The sequence below is a fragment of the Lissotriton helveticus genome, chromosome 6 (assembly GCF_964261635.1).
Source record: "Lissotriton helveticus chromosome 6, aLisHel1.1, whole genome shotgun sequence".
In the NCBI taxonomy this organism is placed as follows: domain Eukaryota; kingdom Metazoa; phylum Chordata; class Amphibia; order Caudata; family Salamandridae; genus Lissotriton; species Lissotriton helveticus.
In genome coordinates, this window is record NC_136067.1 from 949,060,105 (window position 1) to 949,083,402 (window position 23,298).

At 46.9% G+C, this 23,298-nt stretch overlaps 1 protein-coding gene across 1 annotated transcript in view; it reads right to left on the reverse strand.

Annotated features, from left to right (window-relative positions):
• ACTN2 (actinin alpha 2) overlaps nucleotides 1-23,298 on the reverse strand; it is a 296,075-nt gene that overhangs the window by 41,460 nt on the left and 231,317 nt on the right. The window contains exons 13-17 of the mRNA XM_078648602.1: nucleotides 19,428-19,536; nucleotides 16,974-17,114; nucleotides 6,341-6,523; nucleotides 3,921-4,055; nucleotides 799-978 (exon numbers count right to left, since the gene is read on the reverse strand). Of these exons, the coding sequence (XP_078504728.1) occupies nucleotides 799-978; nucleotides 3,921-4,055; nucleotides 6,341-6,523; nucleotides 16,974-17,114; nucleotides 19,428-19,536 (748 nt within the window). The remainder of the gene's footprint in view (nucleotides 1-798; nucleotides 979-3,920; nucleotides 4,056-6,340; nucleotides 6,524-16,973; nucleotides 17,115-19,427; nucleotides 19,537-23,298) is intronic.

Sequence of the window (23,298 nt, forward strand, 5' to 3'; positions counted from 1 at the left end):
CGCTGGGAGCCATATCACGAAGTTTCGGCCCGGCCGCCCGCAACAACAACTTGCACTACAACGATGACTGTTCGCGATGCTCCCCTGCTCCTTGCGAACTCCTTCACTGCGAAATGGACTCTTTGCCTTGGACTGAGAAGGTAACTTTTCAGCGGGACACACCTAATCCTTATATCCGCCCAAGCTCCATCTCAGTTAGCCGGAACTTGTGACTTTCTCCCAGTCTCTCACGACATGAGAGCTGCGAGTAGCGCCATTTTCACTTAAATCTTAAATAGCATATTCTTAAATAGCATATTTCTGGTTCTACTGATTGGATTTTTGTCATTTTGGTGCTGCTTCATTATTTAAATTTTTCTCTATTTTTCAAAATTAGTAGGGGGGGGGTTCTTGGCTGTGTTTTCACTTTATTACTGTTTGAAGTGCTGCATAAATACTTTCCAAATTGCCTCTAAGTTAAACCTGACTTTTCTGTGCCGAGTTATCAGAGGAATGAGCACAAGTTAATTTAGGGTTTGTTTATGCCTCACCCTGACAAGGATTGTGGTTGCTGTTTGAATTGGGTTTCACCCTCCTCAACCAGTAGCCCAAGTTCTCACAAGAGTATTTATTTGTTTTAGTTTAGATATCAGAAGTGGCGGTACTATGTATTAACAAACACAAGGCGTTTGCATCAGATGCAAAAAGATTCTGTTCTGCTATGATTTTGTTTTCAATGTGGCGTTTAATCTACTAAATGAAATTACAAGGTTATGGAACTGCTTTAGAACAATGCAAAGGCTTATGGTCATTGCTTACCTCCATTGAATAATTGGTGTGCTTGTTATCGAAAACAAGGGACTCTTGTATGAGCTGGTGATCTCCTTCCAACTTGTCAATATTTGATTTGTAACTGACGATATTGTGTTCATGCTGCTTCAGCTGGTTCATCTGATCCTCCAGGGGTCCACCAACTGTAACAGTACTACGGGCTACCTCCTGATAAAAAATAAAACACAAAAACATTATGAGAAAAATCACCCCAGTGATATGCATTTTCTAAAGGAAACTTTCTAGACCAGATTATTAGCTCCATTGCAGCCCTTGAATGCCTCTTCCTAGTGAAATTGGACATATCAATTTGCTATCCAGATATTCATCTGCAACCCATCTGGGCAGCAGTCCTACTCCACCAAGGTCATCCCCATTAATGTGCTCAAACTAGACCTCTGCACTACGGAGACCACAATTGAATCCACTGTCAACGTTCTGTTAGGCTTTCCCAACGGTCCAACCAGCATCATCACTCACAGCCCCTAGAGCTGTAATTTAACACACACAAGCCCTCCCCAATCTCACACAACCAAGAATCCAGCAGAAGTAAGTAGTAAAACAGTAAGCAATAAATAAATGGTGCAAAGTTGAACTCCACATGGAACTTAACTGAAAATACTCCACTTATTATTAAAAACGTAATTAACACAGCTAGAGCTGCCTACTACATATCAACTATCACAGAAGCTGATACCTAAGTTATTCAACAAGTGCAATACTTTCTACTGATTCCTACCTCACAACACAGCCAATAGCAAGCACTAGATCAACAGGGCCAAGCAACTTGCCCCCATGATACCAATCTCACCTGACAACATCTCCAAATGGATCACCTTAAAGTCAATTTCAATCTCAGACCTTACCAACTTCTTTGTTGCTAATTCGATCTCCAAATAGAAATATGCAATCCATGTTAAGATTAGGCGGTCCAAACAGTAGTTGGTAAATATATATATATTTTTACATTCATTGCACATCAGGTTAAAAGTAATAGATAACCAACTCGTAGGCTCAAGCCTGGTTCCAGGGTACCCCCTTTACCTAGAACACGATGACTATCTCAGCTCATACTGAAATGAGCTTTCTTAACTGACCAATGTGAAAAACATAACCCATACATTCCACAAACACTTTTGTAAAACATTGACACCTTTAGTATGGTGTAGTTAAAGTCCTCAGATTGATTGGACACCTTTGTTTTTCTGCTCTTTCTGACTGACGCTCACTTTCCTGCCTTTGAGCTTGAAGTTTGTGACCTATTACAGGGTTTGCACCTACATCCTTAGTACATTACAGCTGCAGCCCACTCACTAGGTGATGTAGAGACTGCAGTTGGCAGTAAGTGAGATTCATTTTAGGGATACAAGCTCACTTATCTGCACCCCTGTAAGAGTAACCTACTGACCTTCTCTAAGTAAAATCCATTCAGTCTTCCATAACTGGGGCCCTTCACTTCCACTTGAATGTATAGTATGTTTTTGGGCTTACATGTGGTGTGCATAGAGATCTTGTGTGATGTGAAAGGTGTCCTCTGAGAGGACCTTTCACCTTCTCTGTCCTCAGAGCGCCCCATTGACTGTTACATTTAGACCCACTAACAGTCTCCCCTATGTTTAATTTCTGACTGAAAGATACATTCAACTCAGAGAAGCACCTGAACACAAAATATTTTTTAATGTTTCGTCTGCCTGTAGACCTGCTTGGAGACAAGCTGGTATCCATTCAGGCCCAATCTACATTCCTTCTTGCTCTGCCCTTGGCTCCTCTAGGTTACAGTGGAACTCATCACTGGGTCTGGAGACTGTCAGTCCAAGAACCAGATAAACAGACTCAGAGTAGCTCTGGGTTCTAGCGCCCCTCACTTCATTAAAAAACAGCAATGAAAGAATAGCACTGATTTACGAATTTTAAGTCAAGCTGGCGAGGGAAGAGGGGGCATGAGTGCAAATTGCTTTGTATGTGCAAACATAAAAAGCGGGAAAATAAAAAGTCACACGTGAAAAGCAAACATAAAGAAGAGATTTTGGGGGGACAGGAAGCGGCAGGTTATCTTCCTCCATTTCAAACAAAAATGGGGCAAAAACACTTTAAGCCATCACACTCTACTACTCCCCAAACAAACACATCAAGAAATCTATTGTGATGCTAAAAGACTCATGTTAAAAATTCGAATGGAACCAGGAGGCATTTGAGAAGTTATTAGTGTTTCAGCGTTTCCTTCGAATAAGAATATTTTACAAGCAGTGTAATCTTAATATTGGTAGAACAACATAGGTGTCACAACAAGGAGTTTAGTTATATTGACTAAATACCAATACCAGGAAGATATAATACATGTTACATTGATTACCAGAAAAAATAACATATAATCAAAGTTATATTTGCAAGATACATATATAATATAACATATAACAATCGTTATTTTGGCAATATGCCTATACCAAAAACACATAATTAGTAGGAAATAATGAACCCCTTCTTTACCAAAAGAGATAATGTAATGTGTGGTTATTATGAGATTCCTATCCACCTATTATTATTTTGGGTGAAAGATGAAGTGTAGGAAGCACATGAGCTGTCATAGAGTGCGCTGTAGCCCCTACCGCCTGTAGAAGAGTTTATGTGACCTCTGTGCTTATGCATGTGTTAAGTTAAAGTCACTCAAAACCAAAATATAACAAAGGAAGAACACATGATTTGCCACTTTGTTACCTCTATGCCCTGCAGAATATTTGCAGATTCTGGGAGTATACTTCATACTCCCACCCAGTCAGTTATCGATCTCTGTGTAAATTTCAAACACTGATACTAGTTGGCTGGTTGATATGTTTGTTACTGCTTTCTCTAACAAGTTAGTTAACCTTTTGACAATATAATCAGAATGCCAATGCAGTCATTAACGATCTATCACTCTCAATTTGATGTGAAACAGTAAAATAGAGGTGCAAATCGAGCCCCATCAATGACTCATTGTTTCTGTTCTTATACAAACCCAAATGCTCAACAAACAAACATTTAATGACAGACAAAATGGTACCCACTTATAGAGTAGGGCCTATAGTAGTGAACATGCACCGTGACAACAAAAGACGAGAATATGTGATTACCTCCATTTTGTTCTGGATCCAGGGTCCGATTGCGTTAGCCTGAGCAGCAAACTGGCGACGAAGGCGTTCGTTTCCATGCTGGCGGTTGAGCTCCTCCTGCAGGGACTGATCTCTTAGTGGCACCAGCTTCTTTACCTGTCATTGGATAAATGAATGTATACACAAAACCAGTTATCATCTGAATCCCCACTTGTTTCCTGATGGTTGGTTGACACACTACAGGGTTGCTTAGCATCCCACTGTTACAAAGGTATGAAAGCACGTCCTAAAATCATTAGCAATGCCTGCACCAGGACTCTTTAGACATTAGACTGGAGAGAGGCAATTGAGAGAGATATAGTGTTTATGAATGCTTGTGTGTGTTGATTTTACTTTGTTGATGACAAGTAGCATTTAGTACAACAAACTCAAAAAAGCCCAACACCTAGCAATCTCTGACCTATAACAAGACACTTAGATGATTCAATTAATCCCTCTTTTGCTGTTACTTTGTGCCAACTACAGTGTTACTGTCTTCTTCCTGAAGCAGTAGTCAGTGTGTGAAATATGCATGCAACTCAAGTTTGGAATCACATACTTTTTTGTAATGCCACAGAATTACCATAAAATGTTCAAAAATACAACTGGTTGTTTTTGGTTCAGTTCATTGTACTATGGAGCTTATATTATTTATTTTATTAGTTACTTTGTCAGAGGGACTCTAAGGTATGAATACCATACCTGTTTTGTGTCCGGAGGACTAACAAAGCTTCCCGACAGACTCTGTTATTCAAGACTGTGGCTGCAGCAATAGTAATTCAGATCAAAAGCACAAAGTGATGAAGGCTCACCATTGGGTGCAGCTCAGGGACGTCAGACAATCTATATTCTTATGTATAAACCATAGCCTGGTTCTTCTTTCTGTTCTTAACACATTCATATTTCTTAAATGTTTGCACTCAACACTATGAGAATGCAGCTCTAGCTTACTTACAATCTAACAAGCATTCGCAAAGCAGTGTGTGAGCTATTGGCTTTGCCAATATCTTTTAGCCATGTTGTTCAGCATGGCTAAAAGTAAAATTAGAAAAAAAGCTCTATGAGACGGCCAGCGGTCGTCATTTCACTATTTTTCCTTCTGGGAGGTGGGGGTTGGACACGATGAACAACAGGAGGGAGGCTGGGAGGTAGGCATTGGACAACATGGGAGGAAACAGAATGTTATTTTTAAAAAAGTGCTATGAGGTGGCCATTGCAGGCTGTGGCATATCGCTTTTTTTTGTTATGACTGCTGGAAGGTAAGGCAACACCGACAACAGGAGGGTGCGGGTGAAAGGGATAAAGCAACAAGGACACTGGTGTGGGTTTGAAGGGAGGAAGGAACACAATGTAGGGGGTTGGAGGGAAAGAAGCAAAGAGAAGTGGTAAGGAAAAAAGCAGTGGGGGGAAGAAAATTAATAAAATAGTACCTTAAGCCCTGCGAACAACGAATGGACAGCGAAGAACACTAATAAAAGTAAATCAATCAGTACTCGGTTGCTGCTCAAAACTGTTGACCAGGAAGTGGCATCGAGAAGCACTAGCCAATTAGGAGGCAGCAAATAAGAGTGACCATGAGGCCAGTGAATGGTAAACAATGGGCGAACTCCAAGCAAGTTAACAATACCTCTGTGCAGCAACAGCCCATGCTCTGTAGGCTAAGGAGACCTGGAAATGGAGTATTTGATTGCTAATAGATATGTTTATACTTTCAATGAATAAGAAAGACACAAGGGCCAGATCAACAAGTAAGAGAATCCAGAAAGGGTATAGAAGCTTCTTAAGAAATTGTGGATGGAGTTAAATTTAAAGTATTTTTTCTCCACTGCATTGTGGCCTTTCTGTTCCAATGCCAAATGGCATTGTAAATGATCACAATATATGATATGTCAGACGATTTAATTGTCCAGAATAAGCTTGGTGGAATAACAATATTTAAGTGTGAAAATATGTGCCAATTAATACATTGAAGTCTGATCGCGTCAGTTGAAAGATTTTTCTGGGCAAAAGGTTATAGCATATTTCCTACCATGCTCGATTGCATCTCTGAACTACATCTTGAGTACATATTCATTAAATGAATACAAGTAATTCACATGCTTTTTATGCTGTGGAAGAAATGTCCTAGATACAAGAATCACATTACCTGTGGCTTGTGAAGCAATGTCCAAGATGCAGGCATCGCAGTACCTGGGATTGGGCAGTGATGTCCCACATGCAGGTACTGAGATATCTGGGGCTTGGAAAGTAATGACCCTGGTGCAGGTAGGTAGGAAACACAGTTTTCGTGTGCATGATTTATTTTATGTAGACACAGCAAAGTTTGCACAAGTGCTATTCAATGGATGAATTCAGAAAAGCGCGAAGTGCGCTCTCCTTTTAGGCTGTTAACACAGATTTACCTTGTCCCATTTCGTGCGGATTTCGTCCACCGTGATGTTGGTGTAAGAATTGCTAGAAGTGATCCTGATGCTGTAACTCTGGATAACCTTCTCCACCTCGGTTTGGATTGATAGAATGGCCTGTCTCTCGCCGTCCGCCTCGGGCAAAGTGGCTTTAAACTGTTCATGGGCTGTGATCAAACTCTACATGGAGAAGTTGAAAGAAAATAACAGACAATGAACAACTCAAAAAGTGTATATGATTCACATAGGTTAATTGACATTAGAGCAAGTTATTCCTAGTAAAATGAAGGTTTGATCCCTGTGTAATTTCATACATTTCACAAACATTTCTATGGTTAAAATGTGTAAGTTGCACCTGGGGTGTATTACATTACTTCAGCACATGGTCGTGTTCTGTGCTAGGACCACCATTATTGAAAGTGCCCTCCACAGAGCATGGGCGTCTTCTAAATTACAAAAAACAAGTATGTCATTGGCCGCCATCCTTTTAACTTTGTCAGTGCTCATTTTTTTGTGTCACAGTTCTGCTCAAATGTATTGTTGATAAGCTGCCCGCCACTCATTCATCTTAGAAAAGAATTGCCTTAAAGCAAAAATATATTTCTGGGTATCAAAAAGCACGTATTGCCAATAGTAGTTAGTAGCACTTAAGGGAACTACTTTGTGTGTCTATGTGCTCCTTGTGAAAGAGCAGAATACCGTCACTCACAGTGAAGTTAACAAATGGCTGAAGTGGTCTGACAACCTTCCCCATGCTGTAGCGGGCCGAAGATAAATGTGAATAACACAATAACAAGCCAATGGATCAAGAGTGTTGGCTGAAAACCTCTACATGTGAGTATATTATGCATACTATTTTAGTAAAATCAAAAAATATTGGGTAAGGCTCAACCTAAAAAAGTGCTGTCCCCAGCACAATGGTGAAGGTAGACACAACCTAAGAACTGCAGTGGGGACAGCGCAGCAGCGAAACACGGGCCCAGAGTTTCAAACAGTCTGTCCAACTTTCACTTCAGGGAAATGGCCTGATTTTCAGCAGGGTCAGGAATCTTCACCACAGGCAAGAGCAGTGGTTGACTGCACCTGCCTGTGGGGGTATGCCTGGTGGATCCCTGGCATTGCCATGCCCACTCCCAAGAAGAGGCATCCTCAAGGGTGTACTCCTGGATGCCACTTTGAATGTGATGGACACTCAGTGTGACCCTGGAAGCCTGTTAGCACCTGTGCTCCATAGGTAACATGGTGCAGGGGCAGAGACCACAGCGCGCCCAAGTTTCATGGGTCACACCCCCTCGATAATGACTGAATGCCACTTGAGAATGTGCAGGCATAAAACGTACACCTGTACGATCTGTTTTGCAGGTGGGGCCCCAACATCTGGAGCCCCTTCTGTGATATGAAAGTGCCTTTGGGTGCAAAAAAACAGGTGCAAACGTCCATCGTGCCCGAAAGCACTACTCTAATAGGTCCCCAGCAACAAGTATTCAAAAACATGTGAGATTCACAGAAACAATATCCATTTTGGTCGGAATCTTGTCGCAAGTCTTGCAAATGGAATTTATACTTGGACAAATGCAAAGATGAAAAAAGTTAATTTATAACTGTATGCTTTAATTACTTTTTTTTATTTATCGTGGAAGAGATCCTCTTTTTGGGAAAACCATACAAAAAATTATGCAAATATTTTCGCAGATTTAACCAGGTTGAAACATGGGCACTTTACTATCTGTTGAGACAAGAGGAAATCTTATACTTCTGTTTTGTGGAACACGAGTATATCTCCTTGTTGTTAGATTGTCCCTTGCATTACCCACTCCTAGCCAGGCGCCTGCCACTTCCTCGCTACCACTGGTACCGCTTTCATCACGCCACCATGGCCACTGATACTGACACATATAACGCCTAGCAAATATCTTTAACTAAGAAAGCCTCATATTTCGGGCCATTGGTAGAAACTTTGCATCACCATTCGGTGATGGTGCAAGGCTGTAGCCTTTCCTCGGCTTATGGAGGCAACAACCCTGCCAGGATTTACTGCCCACAAAAACAAATATATATCCACAACTCATTGTTGCTTCAGCCTGCGCCGTGACTGTAGTTAACACCTCTTACCTCTTCATGCACCAGAAGTGAGCACAGATATGTAAATGGAGTCTTTATCAAGTCCTGCCCATGCCACTGGCTCATACGTTGTCTATGTAAACACACAAACGAGGAACCTGTTAGCAAAAATATCTTCTGTCAGGAATGTTGAGCAATAAATACCCTTTACAGATAGTTAACTCCAATGGAGCGATCATCTTGTACACGATATTTAGGGCACAATATTTCCGTGAGACGATATTTTGGGTGCCATACCTTCCTAGGAGCAGTGCCTTGTTACTCTGTAACGAGAATCTGCTAGGCATGTTCATGCCACTATCGAAAATAAATAAAGTTTTCCTTTTCCTGAACAGGACCAGTTTATTTAGCTTTTTTTACTGCCAAGCAGTTAGATGAGGACTAACTTGTATGAGAGGCACAATTGAATTAAGACTCTGGGTGAGAGCTGGGTACGTGGTGCGAAGACTATGCATTGTGATTGATGTATAGACCTTGAGAAAGACATGAGGTTAGCGTGTGTAGTAGATATGCTTGAAGTCTCTCTGTCAGTGGTGTAACAAAAAATGGTGAGGTTCCCTTCAGCATGTGAAGAGACGCTCTGAGTCTTCCATACCTCCCAGATATTCATTGGCCAGGCCGAAATGGGGGCCCTCTAAAGGGTTTGTCAGGGCCCTGACGATTTAAAGGCCACCCTGCACCTCATGGGCTGCAGGGGTCTGTTTTACATCGCTGCAGGGGCGGCCTTAGGCATGTGCAGCCTGTGCACCTGCACAAGGCCACCACGCCAATATATATCCTTAATATAATAACCCTCTGAGGATGGATACATATTTGTGTGGCGGCCCCTGGCAGGGATTTGGTGGCCTCTGGCTCTGTTCCACTTCCAAACACCCTGACCCCCCCCCCCCCCTCTTCACTGGCCTCCGCGCCTGTGTTCCTCCTGGTTCCTGATTGGCTTCTTTTTTTCCCTACCCACTGCTGGCCACGTCATGTGTCACAATACCCTCCTCCTAAATTTTATTCTAAGACGAATTTGGAGGGGTAGGAGCAGCCGCAGGTACTAGTCATCTAACGCCTTTTCTGGATGTTATATTAAAACACCTTCCTGAGCTCCGGGGGGCTCCGTCCCGCCCGAACCCCCTCTTCCGGGGCCCCCTACCTACGCTCCCTGCCCAGGGCCGCCATGAGCCTAGAGCCGCCCCTGATCGCTGCTTTCTGTATGCATTATATGAACTGGAAATCCCAAAATACATGAGAACTGTTTACAACGCACATAAACAAAGTAAACACAGACCACAAATCCCTTGAAAAAAGAATTCAATAAGTAAAACACAGGGAACCTACAGAATATGTAGGCACACAGCTGGTCACTTTTTGTAATTATTTTTTTTTTTGTAAATATATTTTTATTGCAGGAATCAAGTATAATCACATAGTAGGCACCCGCCCGATGGTTCATAACAAATTCACTGGCGGTAGAGCAACATCCATACACGGCCATTTAGCCCACAACCCGGAGGTCGGGCGGCATTTGTATCGGATCATTAGTGGATGGCTCAGCATACCTTCAACGTAAAACAGGTGGAAAATGAATAGGTCTCTTCTGCTTTTCCAAACAACCTAAAGAAACACCCTTCCCCTCCCAAATAGTCTGAACCTCCCAGAGGATTAGGTCCCAAGTTCCCAATGGTATATGTCTCCGGTGCTTGGCGGAAGCGAATGACGCTTCCCTTCCCTCTTTCCTCCTCCCCCCTCCCAACCCGCCATCGGTAATGTAGTATATGCTCAAAGAGCATGTGATAAGAGACAGTGTTCTTTCCATTGGGAGTATCCCACCAATGCCATTCTACGGGGGTCTAGGCAGTTCCTCATCAACACTATCAGAGTCAGTGTGCGTGTCATGGTCGCGCAGGGCCTGCACCAGCGTCTCCCAAGCCTGCGCCGCCTCAAGTGCTCGCTCGTCCTGTCGCCGCCTCGCCAGCTGATATCGCAATGTGCTCTCGCTCCTCGCCCACTTGAGAAGTTCATTGCGCCATTTAGTGCCCGTTGGACCAACCCGCGCCTTCCAATGTCTGGTTATTTCCCGCTTAGCCAGGAGCAACCCCAAGTCGATAAACTTACTAGAAATTTTATTCTTGGGGGTATGAGGGAACCAGTGTAGAATCCCCACCGCCGCATCAATCTGCAGGGATCTTCCAGTTACCCCGGCCAGCGTGTCTCCCACAAACAACCAGTAGGAGGTCAGCGCGGAGCAGGACCATAACATGTGAATGAGGTCCGCTCCAAGCGTCCTGCATCTAGGGCAGGCTGCCGTCTCCGAGGCGAAATATTTTTGTATTTTCTCCGGGGTCAAATAGGCACGATGTAATATATGGAAGTGGACCAACTGGAATCGAGCACTACGCGTGCCCTTCCAGGCTCGACGCTGGGCCCACGTGGCCTCCGGGATATCCTTCCCTATGTCTGTTTCCCAACGGGTCTTGAGCACCTCCAGGGGTGATAATCTCTAATTGACCATCCTGGAATACAGGCACGTTACTGCTTTAACCATCCCTGCAGACATCATGACGTACTGACATGTTGCTGACAACTGTGGTTCTTCAAGACCAGTCTTCCAGTGCGCCTGGAGTGCCCTTGTGACCGCCGCGTGGAGCAAAAAATCGCCCCGGGGAATGTCAAAGCGTTCCAGAAGTGCCTGAAAAGGCAATAGCGTCCCGTCCTCATAGAGGTCACCCAGGAGCTGTATGCCCACCTCTTCCCAAACTCCCAGCCGCGACCAGTCGCCGCCATGCGGTAATGCAGTGAGCATCCCCAAAGGGATCTCCGGGGCATAGGGCCGTGATACTCCCAGCCTGCGGTGCACTCGGTTCCAGCACAACCGTATGGTGAGTTCCTCTTGGGTGAGGTCCCTCGAATCGAGCCTCTGTTGCAGTGCGATATAGGACAAGACATGTCTGGGCATGCCAAATCCCTGTGTCTCTTCCGGACCGCGAAACTCCCACGCCACCTCCTGAGTATAAGCCTGCAGTTGGGCGGCCAAATAGTACGTTTCAAAGTCGGGTACCGCCAACCCCCCTCCACCTTCGGTCTCATCAGGGTCCTGAGCGCAACCCTGCGGCGGCCCGAGCCCCAGAGGAACGCCACGATCAAGGAGTCTAGGTTCTGAAAGCTAGATCGTGGAATCCAGATCGGAAGTGTCCTGAAGTAGTATAAAAGCCGAGGGAACGCCACCATCTTCAGCAGCGCAATCCGTCCCGCTACCGAGAGGGGCAGGGTGGACCAAAAAGACATGCTTCCTTTTAACGCCCGGACGCATCTGGAGATGTTGCCCTCAAGGGTGTCAGCAGGGCGATGATAAACGTGCACCCCCAAATACTTAAAACAAGCAGGCTCCCATCTGATCGCCCTGGGAGTGTCCGGCTGAGGTTCATCTCTGCGGACCGGGAAAAGGCAAGTTTTGTCCCAGTTCACTCGGAGACCTGATACCTCTCCGAAAGCTGTGAGCACTGCATCAGCCCCGGCTAAGGCCGTCCCAGTGTCTTCGAGGAAAAGCAGTAGGTCGTCAGCATATAGGGAAATATACTGGTGTCCCGACAGGGATTGCAATCCCCTGTAATGGGCCCCAGTGCGGATCGATATAGCCAGCGGTTCCACAGCAAGGGCGAATAACAGCGGGGACAGCGAGCATCCCTGTCTCGTGCCCCGTTCCACGGGGTAGCGCTGAGAAATCAGCTGGCCCGACTTAACCCTAGCTACCGCCGAGGCATACAATACCGTGGTCCATCGAAGGAACCCCTCTCCCAGGCCAAATCGCTCAAGGACCCTGCGGAGGTAGATCCACTCCAAGCTGTCAAAGGCCTTCTCTAGGTCAATCGAGAGGATCATGGGATCAGGAGCATCAGCGTGATTCCCTTCCAACAGGCAGAACAAACGGCGGATGTTCATCGTAGTATTACGCTTGGGAATGAAACCCGCCTGGTCGACATGCACCAAAGAGCCCATGGGATCCAACAGACGTGCGGCTAAAACGCTGCTCAAGATCTTGTAATCGACTGTGAGCATCGATAGCGGCCTGTAGGACGCCGGCTCACCGCCCTCCCGACCGAGCTTGAGCAGGGGTACCACTAGGGCCTCCCGCATCGAGCCAGGTAAGCGCCCCAGGGTCTTCGCTTCCTTGTAAACCACCAAGAGCCTAGGGGCCAGGAGATCTGCGTAGGTGGAGTAAAACTCCACTGGGAGTCCGTCTAGGCCCGGTGTTTTATTTCGCGCCATCTTTTTTATGGCGCTACGGATCTCTCCTAGCTCCACATCTCGCCCCAAGTCCTTCGCCTGTGTAGGCTCCAGGATGGGGATCGGCAAATCACGCAGGAAGACGTCAGTTGGGGTAGTGTCTGGCGGCAGCCTACTGCGATACAGAATCTTATAGTAACGCCAAAAGCAGTCAAGGATCTCGGGTTGAGTATAGACCTCATTGCCCTCCGCAGTACGCATAGCCACAGTGGGCGAGGTTCGTCTCGTCGGGTTGGCAAGCCAAGCCAGAAGCGCCCCCGATTTGTCACCCTCAGCAAGCGACCTAGTCAAGTAAGCCTTGTGGTCATAGCTTCGCAGCCGCTCGACCTCCACGGCCACCGCCTCCCTTGCTGCCAAGGTCTGTTGTTGGAGCTCCGGGCGGCCGGGGCGGATAACTTCCAGTTCACGGAGTGTCCGATCAGCCTTGGTCAGATCCTCTAGGATGACCCGACGCACCCCAACCCTCTGCGTTATGCAATAGCCCCTAACCACAACTTTAAAGGTGTCCCATTCCGTGGCCCTCTCCCCTGCCGTGCCCTCATTCACCTCAAAGTATCCAGTGATCTTGTCTTCTAGGTCGCTGCGGAACACCAGATCTTCCAGTAACTCAGGGCGCAGCTTCCTAATCGGCACACAGGGGGTGCCCAGAAGCCACCGTAAATCAGCTAATAGTGGGTTGTGGTCGGAGATAGTCCTCGCCAGGTACTCAGACCTCACAGCTGAGGAAACTAATTCCCTCGATCCTAGCAAACCATCCAACCGCACATGCAACTCGTGCATGCCGGAAAAATGGGAGTAGTGCCGGGTGTGTGGGTGCTGGGCCCGCCAGATATCCGCCAGTCCCCATTTCTCCTGCCAGTCCATCCTGCCCCTGGCCACCCGATGAGTCGGGGAGTCCAGGAGGGGAGGATGAGATCTATCCAGGTTAACGTCCACCACTGAATTGAAGTCGCCCAATAGAAGGGGTCCCGACAAATAGCGGGCCAGGGAGCCCGATAGCATGGACAGGAAGGCGAGTTGGTCCGTGTTAGGCTCGTAAATGCAGCAAATATTCAGATCTCTTCCCCCTAGCTTTCCAGCAAGTGCCACGTACCTCCCCTCTGGGTCCACAGTGTACCTATCCACCTGCAAGGGTACCCCAGCCCTTATCCATATCAACGCGCCCCTAGCATAAGCTGAGTACGTGGTGTTGTACACCTGTCCTCGCCATCTGCGCTGTAGCGCTATTCCCTCAGACCTGGTGAGGTGTGTTTCCTGCAGTAGTGCAATCTGTACGCCTCTGCGCACCAGGTAAGCGTGGACTTTGTGTCGTCTGGACATGGAGTGCAGACCCCGCACATTCCAAGTGATGCATTTCAGAGTTGACATATCAGCCATTATCCCACATTTCGTACTCCAGTCTCTCAAAACACAGCTCAAACATAGGCAAGCACCCAGTCAAACCCATACCGATGGCGAGTCCCCCCCTTAAAAACGAAAAAACAACCCTCAAACAGGAATCCCTCTCCACCCTCCCCAGAACAGGTTCCAAATAGTACCATCTAGTTCCCATCCAAACTGTACCCTCGAAAAAAAACCCTTGTACTAACCTGACGGTAGTCACCGCAGGTGTGCCTTAAGGGCAATATGGGGGCCGAACGTCGATAGGGGGTCCCCGCACTTCAATGCTACTAAAGTGCGACCGAGACCTAGGTCATTAGGGCCCAAATAGGGCGCAACCACAACCCACCACACAGTCAGTTACCCAACATTTCCCTCCACAAACCCCCACCTCCCCACCCGTCCGCCCCCATCCCCCCAACCAGAGCCGGCTCACCCGAAAGCGTTATTGTTCATCAAGCAGGCCTTCCGCCGTCTCCGGGGTGACCACTGGGAGTATCACGCTGTCAGATCCAGACCCTTCATTGTCCGAGTGGCCCCCACTCTCGCCAGGCTCCGAAAGTTCAGTCATATGGACACCTTGGGGGCCAGAAATATTAGAGACCATCTCCAGCGCTCCCCGTCGTTCCGCCTCAGTTTCCACCATCGAGGGTCAAGTAGTCCTGCCTCTGCGATGTCGGATCCTCCTAGTTTTCCGCTGTAGGTTGCTCTCCAACGTGGGTTGGGAGGAGGTCCCAAAGCCATCTTTGCCAGCCCTGTACAATTCAAGCCAACCACATGCGTCATCCGGGGTATCAAAGAACTTGGTTGTACCATCCAGGATGATGCGGAGTCGTGCCGGAAAAAGCAGGGAATATTGGATGCCCTCACCGCGTAGCTCCCTTTTAATGGCCAGGAAGGAGGTCCGTCGCCGTTGCGTCTCGTACGTGTAATCTGGGAAAATGTTCACTCGACTGTTCTCCACCTGGTAAAGGATCCTTCTGCCTGGCAGCCTGCAGTAGAAAGTCTCTGTCGCGGAAATGAAGTAGCCGTGCCACCACCGGTCGTGGGGGTCGGCCCTGCTGCGGTGGTCGGGCCGGCACTCTGTGCGCTCGTTCCAGGGTATAGAAGGGGGAAAGCCCTTCCGGCGCCACCACCGACCTCAGCCAATCCTCTAGATACGCCACCATGTCCTCACCTTCAATTTTTTCTGGAAGGCCTACTATTCGAATGTTATTCCTCCGATTGCGTCCTTCCGCATCCTCCGCCCGTCTCTCCAGAGCTTCTATGCGGGATAGGGCGTCCCTCACTGTAGCGTCCAAGTTTTTCTGCGCCGGTTCCAGGAGTCCCACTGAGCTCTCTACCTCCTTCACCCTGTCCGAGAGTTTACCTTAGTCTGCCCTGAGCAATCCCAAGCTCGTCGCAACTTGAGCAATGTCCTGTTGGAGGGCCGATCGAGTATCAGTGATCGCCACCAGGATTTTGTCGAGCTGCTGTTCAAGGTGCGGGTTCCCTGATCCTTCCGGGTGTAGGCGCTCCTCATTATCAGGAGTCTCCACATCAGAGGCAGTCTGGGTGCCTCCTTTGGCTCCTCTTGTCTTCCCCATAGCGTTCAGGGTCCTCGGCTGGGGGTCACAGCGAGAGCGGGGGACAGTCAAGCAGGGTGCTTCCCGCCGATGTGGCGTGACTGCGGGCAATGGCGCCGTTATCCGGTCTTCCACTCCTCTGCCACGAGCTGGTGTTCAAAGAGAGCAGGCCTTTGGGCAATGGCCGAGAGGAGGATCAGTCATCAGGCCGGCTAGGACCCCCAGGTCAGATTACGATGGCGGTCTCTGCCGGCGCAACGCGGCGCGGGCGGTCCAGGTGCCCTCTCCGCTCTCAGCGCGCAGGCCAGGTGTAATCCATCGACCCCAGTCTCGGGGGGAGGGGGGGGCCAGGCCAGGTATGGGCAGTTCACGGGGGGCAGTGGGTCCCCGAGGAGCCTCCGTCTCCGTCGCCAGCAGCAGGCGCTGCCGGTCATCTAGCTCCCAGCTCAAGCACCGCGGTGCTACTCACGCCGCTCTTCCAGCCCTCGGGGGGGGGAGGGGGCGTTACAAAGCTCTCCCCAGCGCCGTAGGCTCAGGTCCGCTTACCAGAGAAATCAGGAATCAGGACGGCGGATGGCCGCAGCGAACTCGGCAGCGCGATGTGGATCTCCGTGCCTCCTCTCCCTTCCTCCACTCGGCCCCGCGGCAGGGAGCCGCGGCGGTCACTCGGGGCCCCACACGGCCAATTGCTGGGCGTCCCTGGGCTCTAAGGGGTCGGTCTCCGGTGCTGTCCCCCCAGCGGAGGCAGGAAAGCAACAGCCACGTTAGGGGCGCTGGGGGTGACGGCCGCTCCAGGGCCTCCGGCCGTCTTAGGATCCCTGAAGCGGAGCGGGCGCCATCTTGGCTTCCACTCCGCGGTCTCCGTAGTCCCTCGGTACCCGTCTGCAGGCCTCGTTACGAATCCCCAGCGTCTGCGAACGGTTCAGGACCCACAGCGGTCTCCGTTGTGGGGGTCGGGGGCGCCCTGGATGCCCTAGGAACAGGATAAAAGGCGGCTCGATCGCGGAGCCGAGCGTCTAAGCGACCTCCGCCATCGGCATTCAAGCCACGCCCCCCTGGTCACTTTTTGTAATGATACAGTTCACAAAAATAAACAAGGTTTCTTCATGTTGTGAAAAGGGAAAAAATGTACAATATTTTCAGAAACAACTTTAAAACTCCGCTACTGTAAGAACGCCTGTGGCCAGGCAGTACCCAATGACCAAAAACAATAGAGATTCCTTTAGGTTAAGCTTTGCAGTAGCTTTTACTGGCTGAAGTTATAAAAATGGCTGTTTTAAAGAGTTCATTACCTGGATTTCCTCTATACTGTGAACAATAAACATGTCTTGTAAGTCCTCCATGGCGCCTTCCATCCAGTTGTTGAAGGGGGCCGCCCTCTTGGCAAACTCCAGGTGGAGCTGGTCAATGGTTTCCAGAAGCTTCTCTGTCCTCTGAAGAGAATGGAAACAGGCCACAGTTCACTACAGTTCAACTCCACATTAGCAGGAATGTAAAAAAAAATTAAATGTGCATCACAATGTATAGCAATTATGCATTGATTAAGATGTAATACCAGTTAGTGTGCTCTCAAATAACTGGTTAGCAGTCCTTCAGTCACAGATCTGTGAATGCCACTATATGTGAGATGAAGTTTTTACTATATTAATAAACTACTTGTATTGTACTACTATTATTTTTTATTTTCAGTTATATGCACTTTAGTTGTTTTTACACAATGCTCATGCGATTTTCCTTTGATTGAATTGTGCACCTCAGCACGTTTCTTCCCTTGTCATGTTAGTTTTCCATTATATTAGCCTATATTAGGATACATTGTTAATTTTCTGCTCTTTTGCTTTGCCTAAATATGAGGAAAGTGTTCTTTGTTGAGCCTGGCTGAAGAGAGCTATAAAAGCCGCTACCACTGTCATGCATGTGCAAGAAAATTAAAATGAATTGCCTTTGCAGGTTAATTTTTATGGGTTTTTGTCGTTTTTCATTCTTTTCAAAGTTCAACCCTGGTAAGAGCGAGGATCATATCTGTGACTCATAAAAGGCACTATGAGATCAAAAAGCACAGACTGCTGGCATTCACAGTGCCACCCAGATGTTGTTAGCATAACAGGTCCCCAAACGTTTGATAGCCACAGCTGAGGTGAAATAGTCGTTCTCACTAACAGGCCAGGTGAGAAAGGACTACTTTTCAATGGCATCTAGTTATGCTATCATTACTGATGAGCTGAGGGTGCCAAAGACCTGAAGTCTTAAAACAAAAGTTGATTATGAAAACATTGGGCTCATGATGGACTGAGATTTATTCCACCCACAATTATTGAATACAAAATTTTTCAATGTGGGTATGTTTGAGAGCTCCGGAGTCTACAGGCGTAAGAGGGATGAGAAGGGATCAGGAGGAAGAGGGCAGATATGCTAGAAGGACTGGGAACCCTTCATTATTCAACAAAGACACCCACAGTAGGTGTGGAAGGTAAATCCCCCACACCCATTCCCTTCCACACCTTTATTCCCTCATCACATGGTCAGCTGAGGAGATGGAGGGTTTTAATGAAAGTAGGCACTCCTTCCCCTGTGGTGACAGGGTTGTAGAAGCTAGAATTTAACCAAAATAGACTGATTGAGATGGCTCTCCAGACCCTCAAGAAGCCCAGGTGGAACTATAAGCATGAATTCCACTTGTGCTTCTCAAATGATCAACCGGTGCCCATGGGACAAGCTGACGTGGATATGTCTTGCTTTGTTAATGTATATTTCTAGATATACCAAAATGACAGCACCCCAACCGTATCACTGTGTGCTCCCACTCCGACTTACACAGACGAGAACATACTTTGATTCAGCGAGTCAATATAGCAGACTTCCAGCCAGTGCTGGTGAAATGTTATCATTGCCAACAATCGTGTGCGAGTCCTACCCACCCATGCAACTTAACATTGTGGTTTGTGTACCCTCTTGTGTGGCATAGAGGGATAATACCACAACATTTAGGAGTTTATTTTGCCCTGCGGAGACATTGACTGTTGGACATATTCCTGTTCTTAGTCGCTGCTTACTGTGAAGTTCCACACATCTTCAAGGTAAGTATGTGTATGTATATATTTTCAAAGGAAGTTGATGTGACGCTAACAATATTACACCTACACATACCTACATACACGCGTACCTTGATGATGTAGTGGTATTTGATATTCTATTGTTGATATTGCTGTAGGACATATTGTGGTACTGAATATTCTGGCATACAACCAGCAGAGTGTTTGTGAGAATAATGTAACCTGCCTGAACGAAATGCAAAGGCTGCTGAAGCAGATAAGAGTATGGGAACACTTATCCTATAAGGAGGAAACCTTAGCTCAGGGATGCTTACCAACTGGGAGAAGGATGAATATAGTAGAACGTGTTGTGCCCCCTAAGGAATATTGGCGAGTGGTGGAAGGTTTAAACAAATAGCACTCACTGCTGGGTACAGTTGCAAGGTAAGTGGGGGGCTCCCAATGCCATTTTAGGAGTGCAAAGACCAATACAGAGAGGTGTGGAGAAAGCCTAATTAAAATGTGGGCGAAAATATTGGTGGTGGGCAACATGCCCTAAGGTGGGTATATATGCTGAAACTTAGGAAACTACTGAATTCAGGCTGGCGGTCAAAGATTGAAAGTTGTGGGTGAAATTCATTTAGGAACCAAAAGTAACTTTCAAGGAGGAAGATAGGTATTTATTGTTAAGTTTCTCCTGCCGAACGGTTCTACCTCCAGTGACTCTCTCCTCTTCTGAGTCAGCGTCCCAAGTCTGTCCCACTGGTCACAGATTGTCTGGCACCTTTCATTGATTGTGACAGCATCATAGTAGTCCAGCTCACTGGGGGAAGAAACGAGAAATGTAACAAGTGTCATGAAGAACACACCAGCAATAATGCTAAGGTCAGTAGGCCCACTGGCATGTAAATATTTAAAACGAGAAACACCCACTTCTGCAATCGTAACAATTGTTTTCTGATTAGATGTTTGTCAACCTAATGCTCAAGCATGATGTTTTATATGTGTCGTATTCCCCTTTTGTGTTGTAATTAAAAAAAACACCACACCAATGTACCATTGGTTGAATACCATTACAATGGAGGGTATTGTGAACAGTGGTCCTATGTATTATTCATACAAACATACAATGTCAAAAAAAATGAACCTACAAACATACAATGTCACCCGCAGCCTGTGATACAATACCAAATTATGTTTCTGATTCACAGATATTTGCGGGCACCAAAGTGATACTTCAAATCACAGTAATATGCTATGATAAACTGAAATTCCACATCGTGCTTCCGGATGAGTGAATTCTACAATCATGAATTGCTGTTACAAGGGTGTAAACGAGAGGGTAAACCGACAATATGGTGGGTGTTCTGCTGTTGTAAATTTCGAGTTAGAGGTGGGAAAGGAGTAAGTATAGATAAGGGGCAGGGGCGCAGGCATGTCACGTCTAAAGTAATGTGCCCTTAATTTAGTCCCGGATCGACGAGAAAAACAGAAGACAACAAAAAAACTGAATGTCCGACTCCGGATTAATGTATTCTATCGTGGTGGGTAAAGTCGAATTGTGTGTGGTGGAACATGTTTTGTTGAGCGCAGTGACAAACTTAATTTATTTTACATTGATAACTACAGGTCAATTATCATTATGCTGAGACACAACGACTACCACAAATTACGATGAGTGTACCTTTTGAATTTTCTTTTTGACAGGTCAAAAGGTCCAATACGGGCTGTACTGAACGGACAAGGGGGAGTACTATCCTTTCACGACCGACAGATTTCATTATCCATATTCACCAGCTAGGGTTCATGTTAGGAAGTTAGGATTACCAACCTGTCTTGACGAAAGCCACACACCTGCTAGGGGCAGTGAAAGTGGGGAGTAAGATGAAGATGCAAAAATGGGGGCCTACATCACGATGACCCTATGTACATTGTTTTTAATCATGTGATAGGTAGCGAATAATAAAGTACTTCTAATACACCCTACACAGCACGTAACTAAGTGTCCCCTATAGGTTTGAATGCTAGGAAGGCACACTATTCAATCCTCTATAAAGAGCACCAGAGAAAACCCCCCACAGCGAGGAGGGGCCCAGTGATGAAGCATGTCACCTCGGTAAGTGAGATGGACCAGGTCGTTCTTCTTTTCCTGTTGAGCACCATCCTCCTGTGAGGGAACACAGTGTTTCTTACTAATTATGCCAGATAGATGCCTTGGTGTGACAAATCACTGGGAGCGTTTATCCTGACAGATAAAATAATTGCTTTAAAACCTCTAAATAACTGTTGAAGCACGAGTACCTGACCCTGAAAAACATATGGGGCCTTGGTAATAGTGACCCCTCTTCTGTCTGGCCTGGAGGGGCGTGTAACATGGAAGGAACAACTTTTTCAAGGTACTGATCACAAAAAAGGAATACTATATACAATGCAATGGTGTAACATGAGGTAACATCAAACCATGAAATCATCAATATTAAAACAACATAGACCAACAGCTACAAAACTTCTTATATTAACTCAACGGCAATAACTTTATCTAAACAAGCATTGACAAGGACAATAGGTCTCGCTAATGCAAGAGCTATTAGCTTTGCAAATGTGTTTTAGCCAAGTGCCTCGCCAGCGTGGCTGCTGTACAGTATGGCTAAAAGTTTGTGGCATAGAGGAGAGTGGGGAGTGGAGTGGTGTAGAGTGGAGTGGTGTGGAATGGAGTAGAGTGGGGTAAAATGGAGTGGAACCGAGTGTCGTGAAGTGGAGTGGGCTAGAATGAAGTGCCGTGGAGTGTTGTAGAGTGGATTGGGTCGTAGAGTGGAGTGTTGTGGAGTTTGTTTCGTGGATTAGTGTGGAGTGTTGTGGATTAGAGTGGAGTGGATAAGAGAGGAGTGTCCTGGATTACAGCAGAGTGTTGTGGATTACAGAATACTGTTGTGGATTAGAGTAGAGTGGTGTAGAGTGGAGTGATGCAGAGCGGCGTAGAGTGGAAGCTTGTAGAATGGAGGAGGTTAAAGTGGAGGGGCGTAGAGTGGAGGGGCATAGAGTAGCAGCGCGTAAGGTGGAGGGGTGTAGAGTGGAGTAGAGGAGCATAGAGTGTCGTAGAGTGGAGTGGCACAGAGAGTAGTAGAGTGGACTTGCGTTGTACGGAGTGGTACAGAGTGGAGCAGCATATAGTGGAAGGTCGTAGAGTAGAGGGTCATTGAGTAGAGGGTTATAGAGTGTTGTGGAGGCTCGTAGAGTGGACGGTCATAGAGTGGCGTGGAGTGGGGAAGATTGGCATAGAGTGGAGTCGAGTGTTGTGGAGTTGAATGGAGTGTTGTGTTGTACAGTGGAGGGGCCTAGGGTGGAGGGGCATGGAGTGAGATGTCGTAGAGTGTTATAAAGTAGAGTGGCATTGAGTGGAGTGACATCGAGTGGCATAGCACAGAGTGGAGTTCAGTGTTGTACTGTGGAGTAAAGTGTTAGAGTGGAGTAGAGTGGAGAATTGTAGACTGGAGTAGAGTGTCATGGAGTGCAGTGGAATGGTGTACAGAAACGTAAAGTGTCATAGAGTGGAATGGTGTATCGTGGAGTGGTGAAGAGTGGACTAAAGTGGCATAGGGTATCGTAGATTTGAGTGGCATAGAGGGGCATAGAGTATTGAGAGTGTCAGAGTGTCTTATAGTGCCGTGGAGGGTCATAGAGTGGAGTAGAGTGTCGTTGAGTGGAGTAAAGTGTTGTGTCATAGAGTGGAGGGCATAGAGTGAAGTGGAGTGTTGTAGAGTGTTATAGAGTGGAGTGGAGTACAGTGGAGTAAAGTGTCAGAGTATAGTGATGTAGAATGGAGTGGTATAGAGTGGCTTAAAGTGGCGTAGTGCCATGGAGTAGAGTGGCATAGATTGTAATGGAGTGTCGTAGAGTGGAGTGGCATAGAGTAGTGTAGAATGTTGTAGAGTGGAGTGACGTAGATTGGAGTAGAGTGTCGTACAGTGGAATGGAGTAGACTGTCATAAAGTGGAGTGTCGTAGAGTGGTGCAGAGTAGAGTGGAGTGGAGTTCCGAAGAGTGGAATGGCATAGAGTGAAGTAGAGTGGCCTAGAGTAGAGTGGCCTAGAGTGGCATAGAGTGGAGTGGGATAGAGTGGAGTATTGTAAAGTGGAGCACAACGTTGTAGAGTAACATTCGACTAGCACATAGAAGCGAGCTCCAAAGTAACTCACCATGCACAGTGGCCAGTTGTGGGGATGGGCTGAAAATAAAGTGGTGAGAAGCCGTTCATAGGCCTTGGTACCATCTTCTAAAGGTGAAATGCCAGGCATGGTAATGGGTTATGTCTGGCTTGCAATGAAGGGAGGCTTGACTGAGGGTCATTGGCAGATCTGGTGACTCAGTACTGGAAAACGAGGGATAGTGTCTGTCAGGGCTGGGGTGCATCCCCAGAGCTGTATGTTGGTGTCAGTTATGGAACAGCAATTGGTCCTGGATGGTGCTAAGGAGGAGCATTGGCAGGGCAGTTTGTACACCCATGCACCGGAAGAGGAGGAATTCTGCAGGTCAGGGGTGAGGTGCATTGAGGGGACTGGTGACAAAGTCTCTGAATTGGAATACCA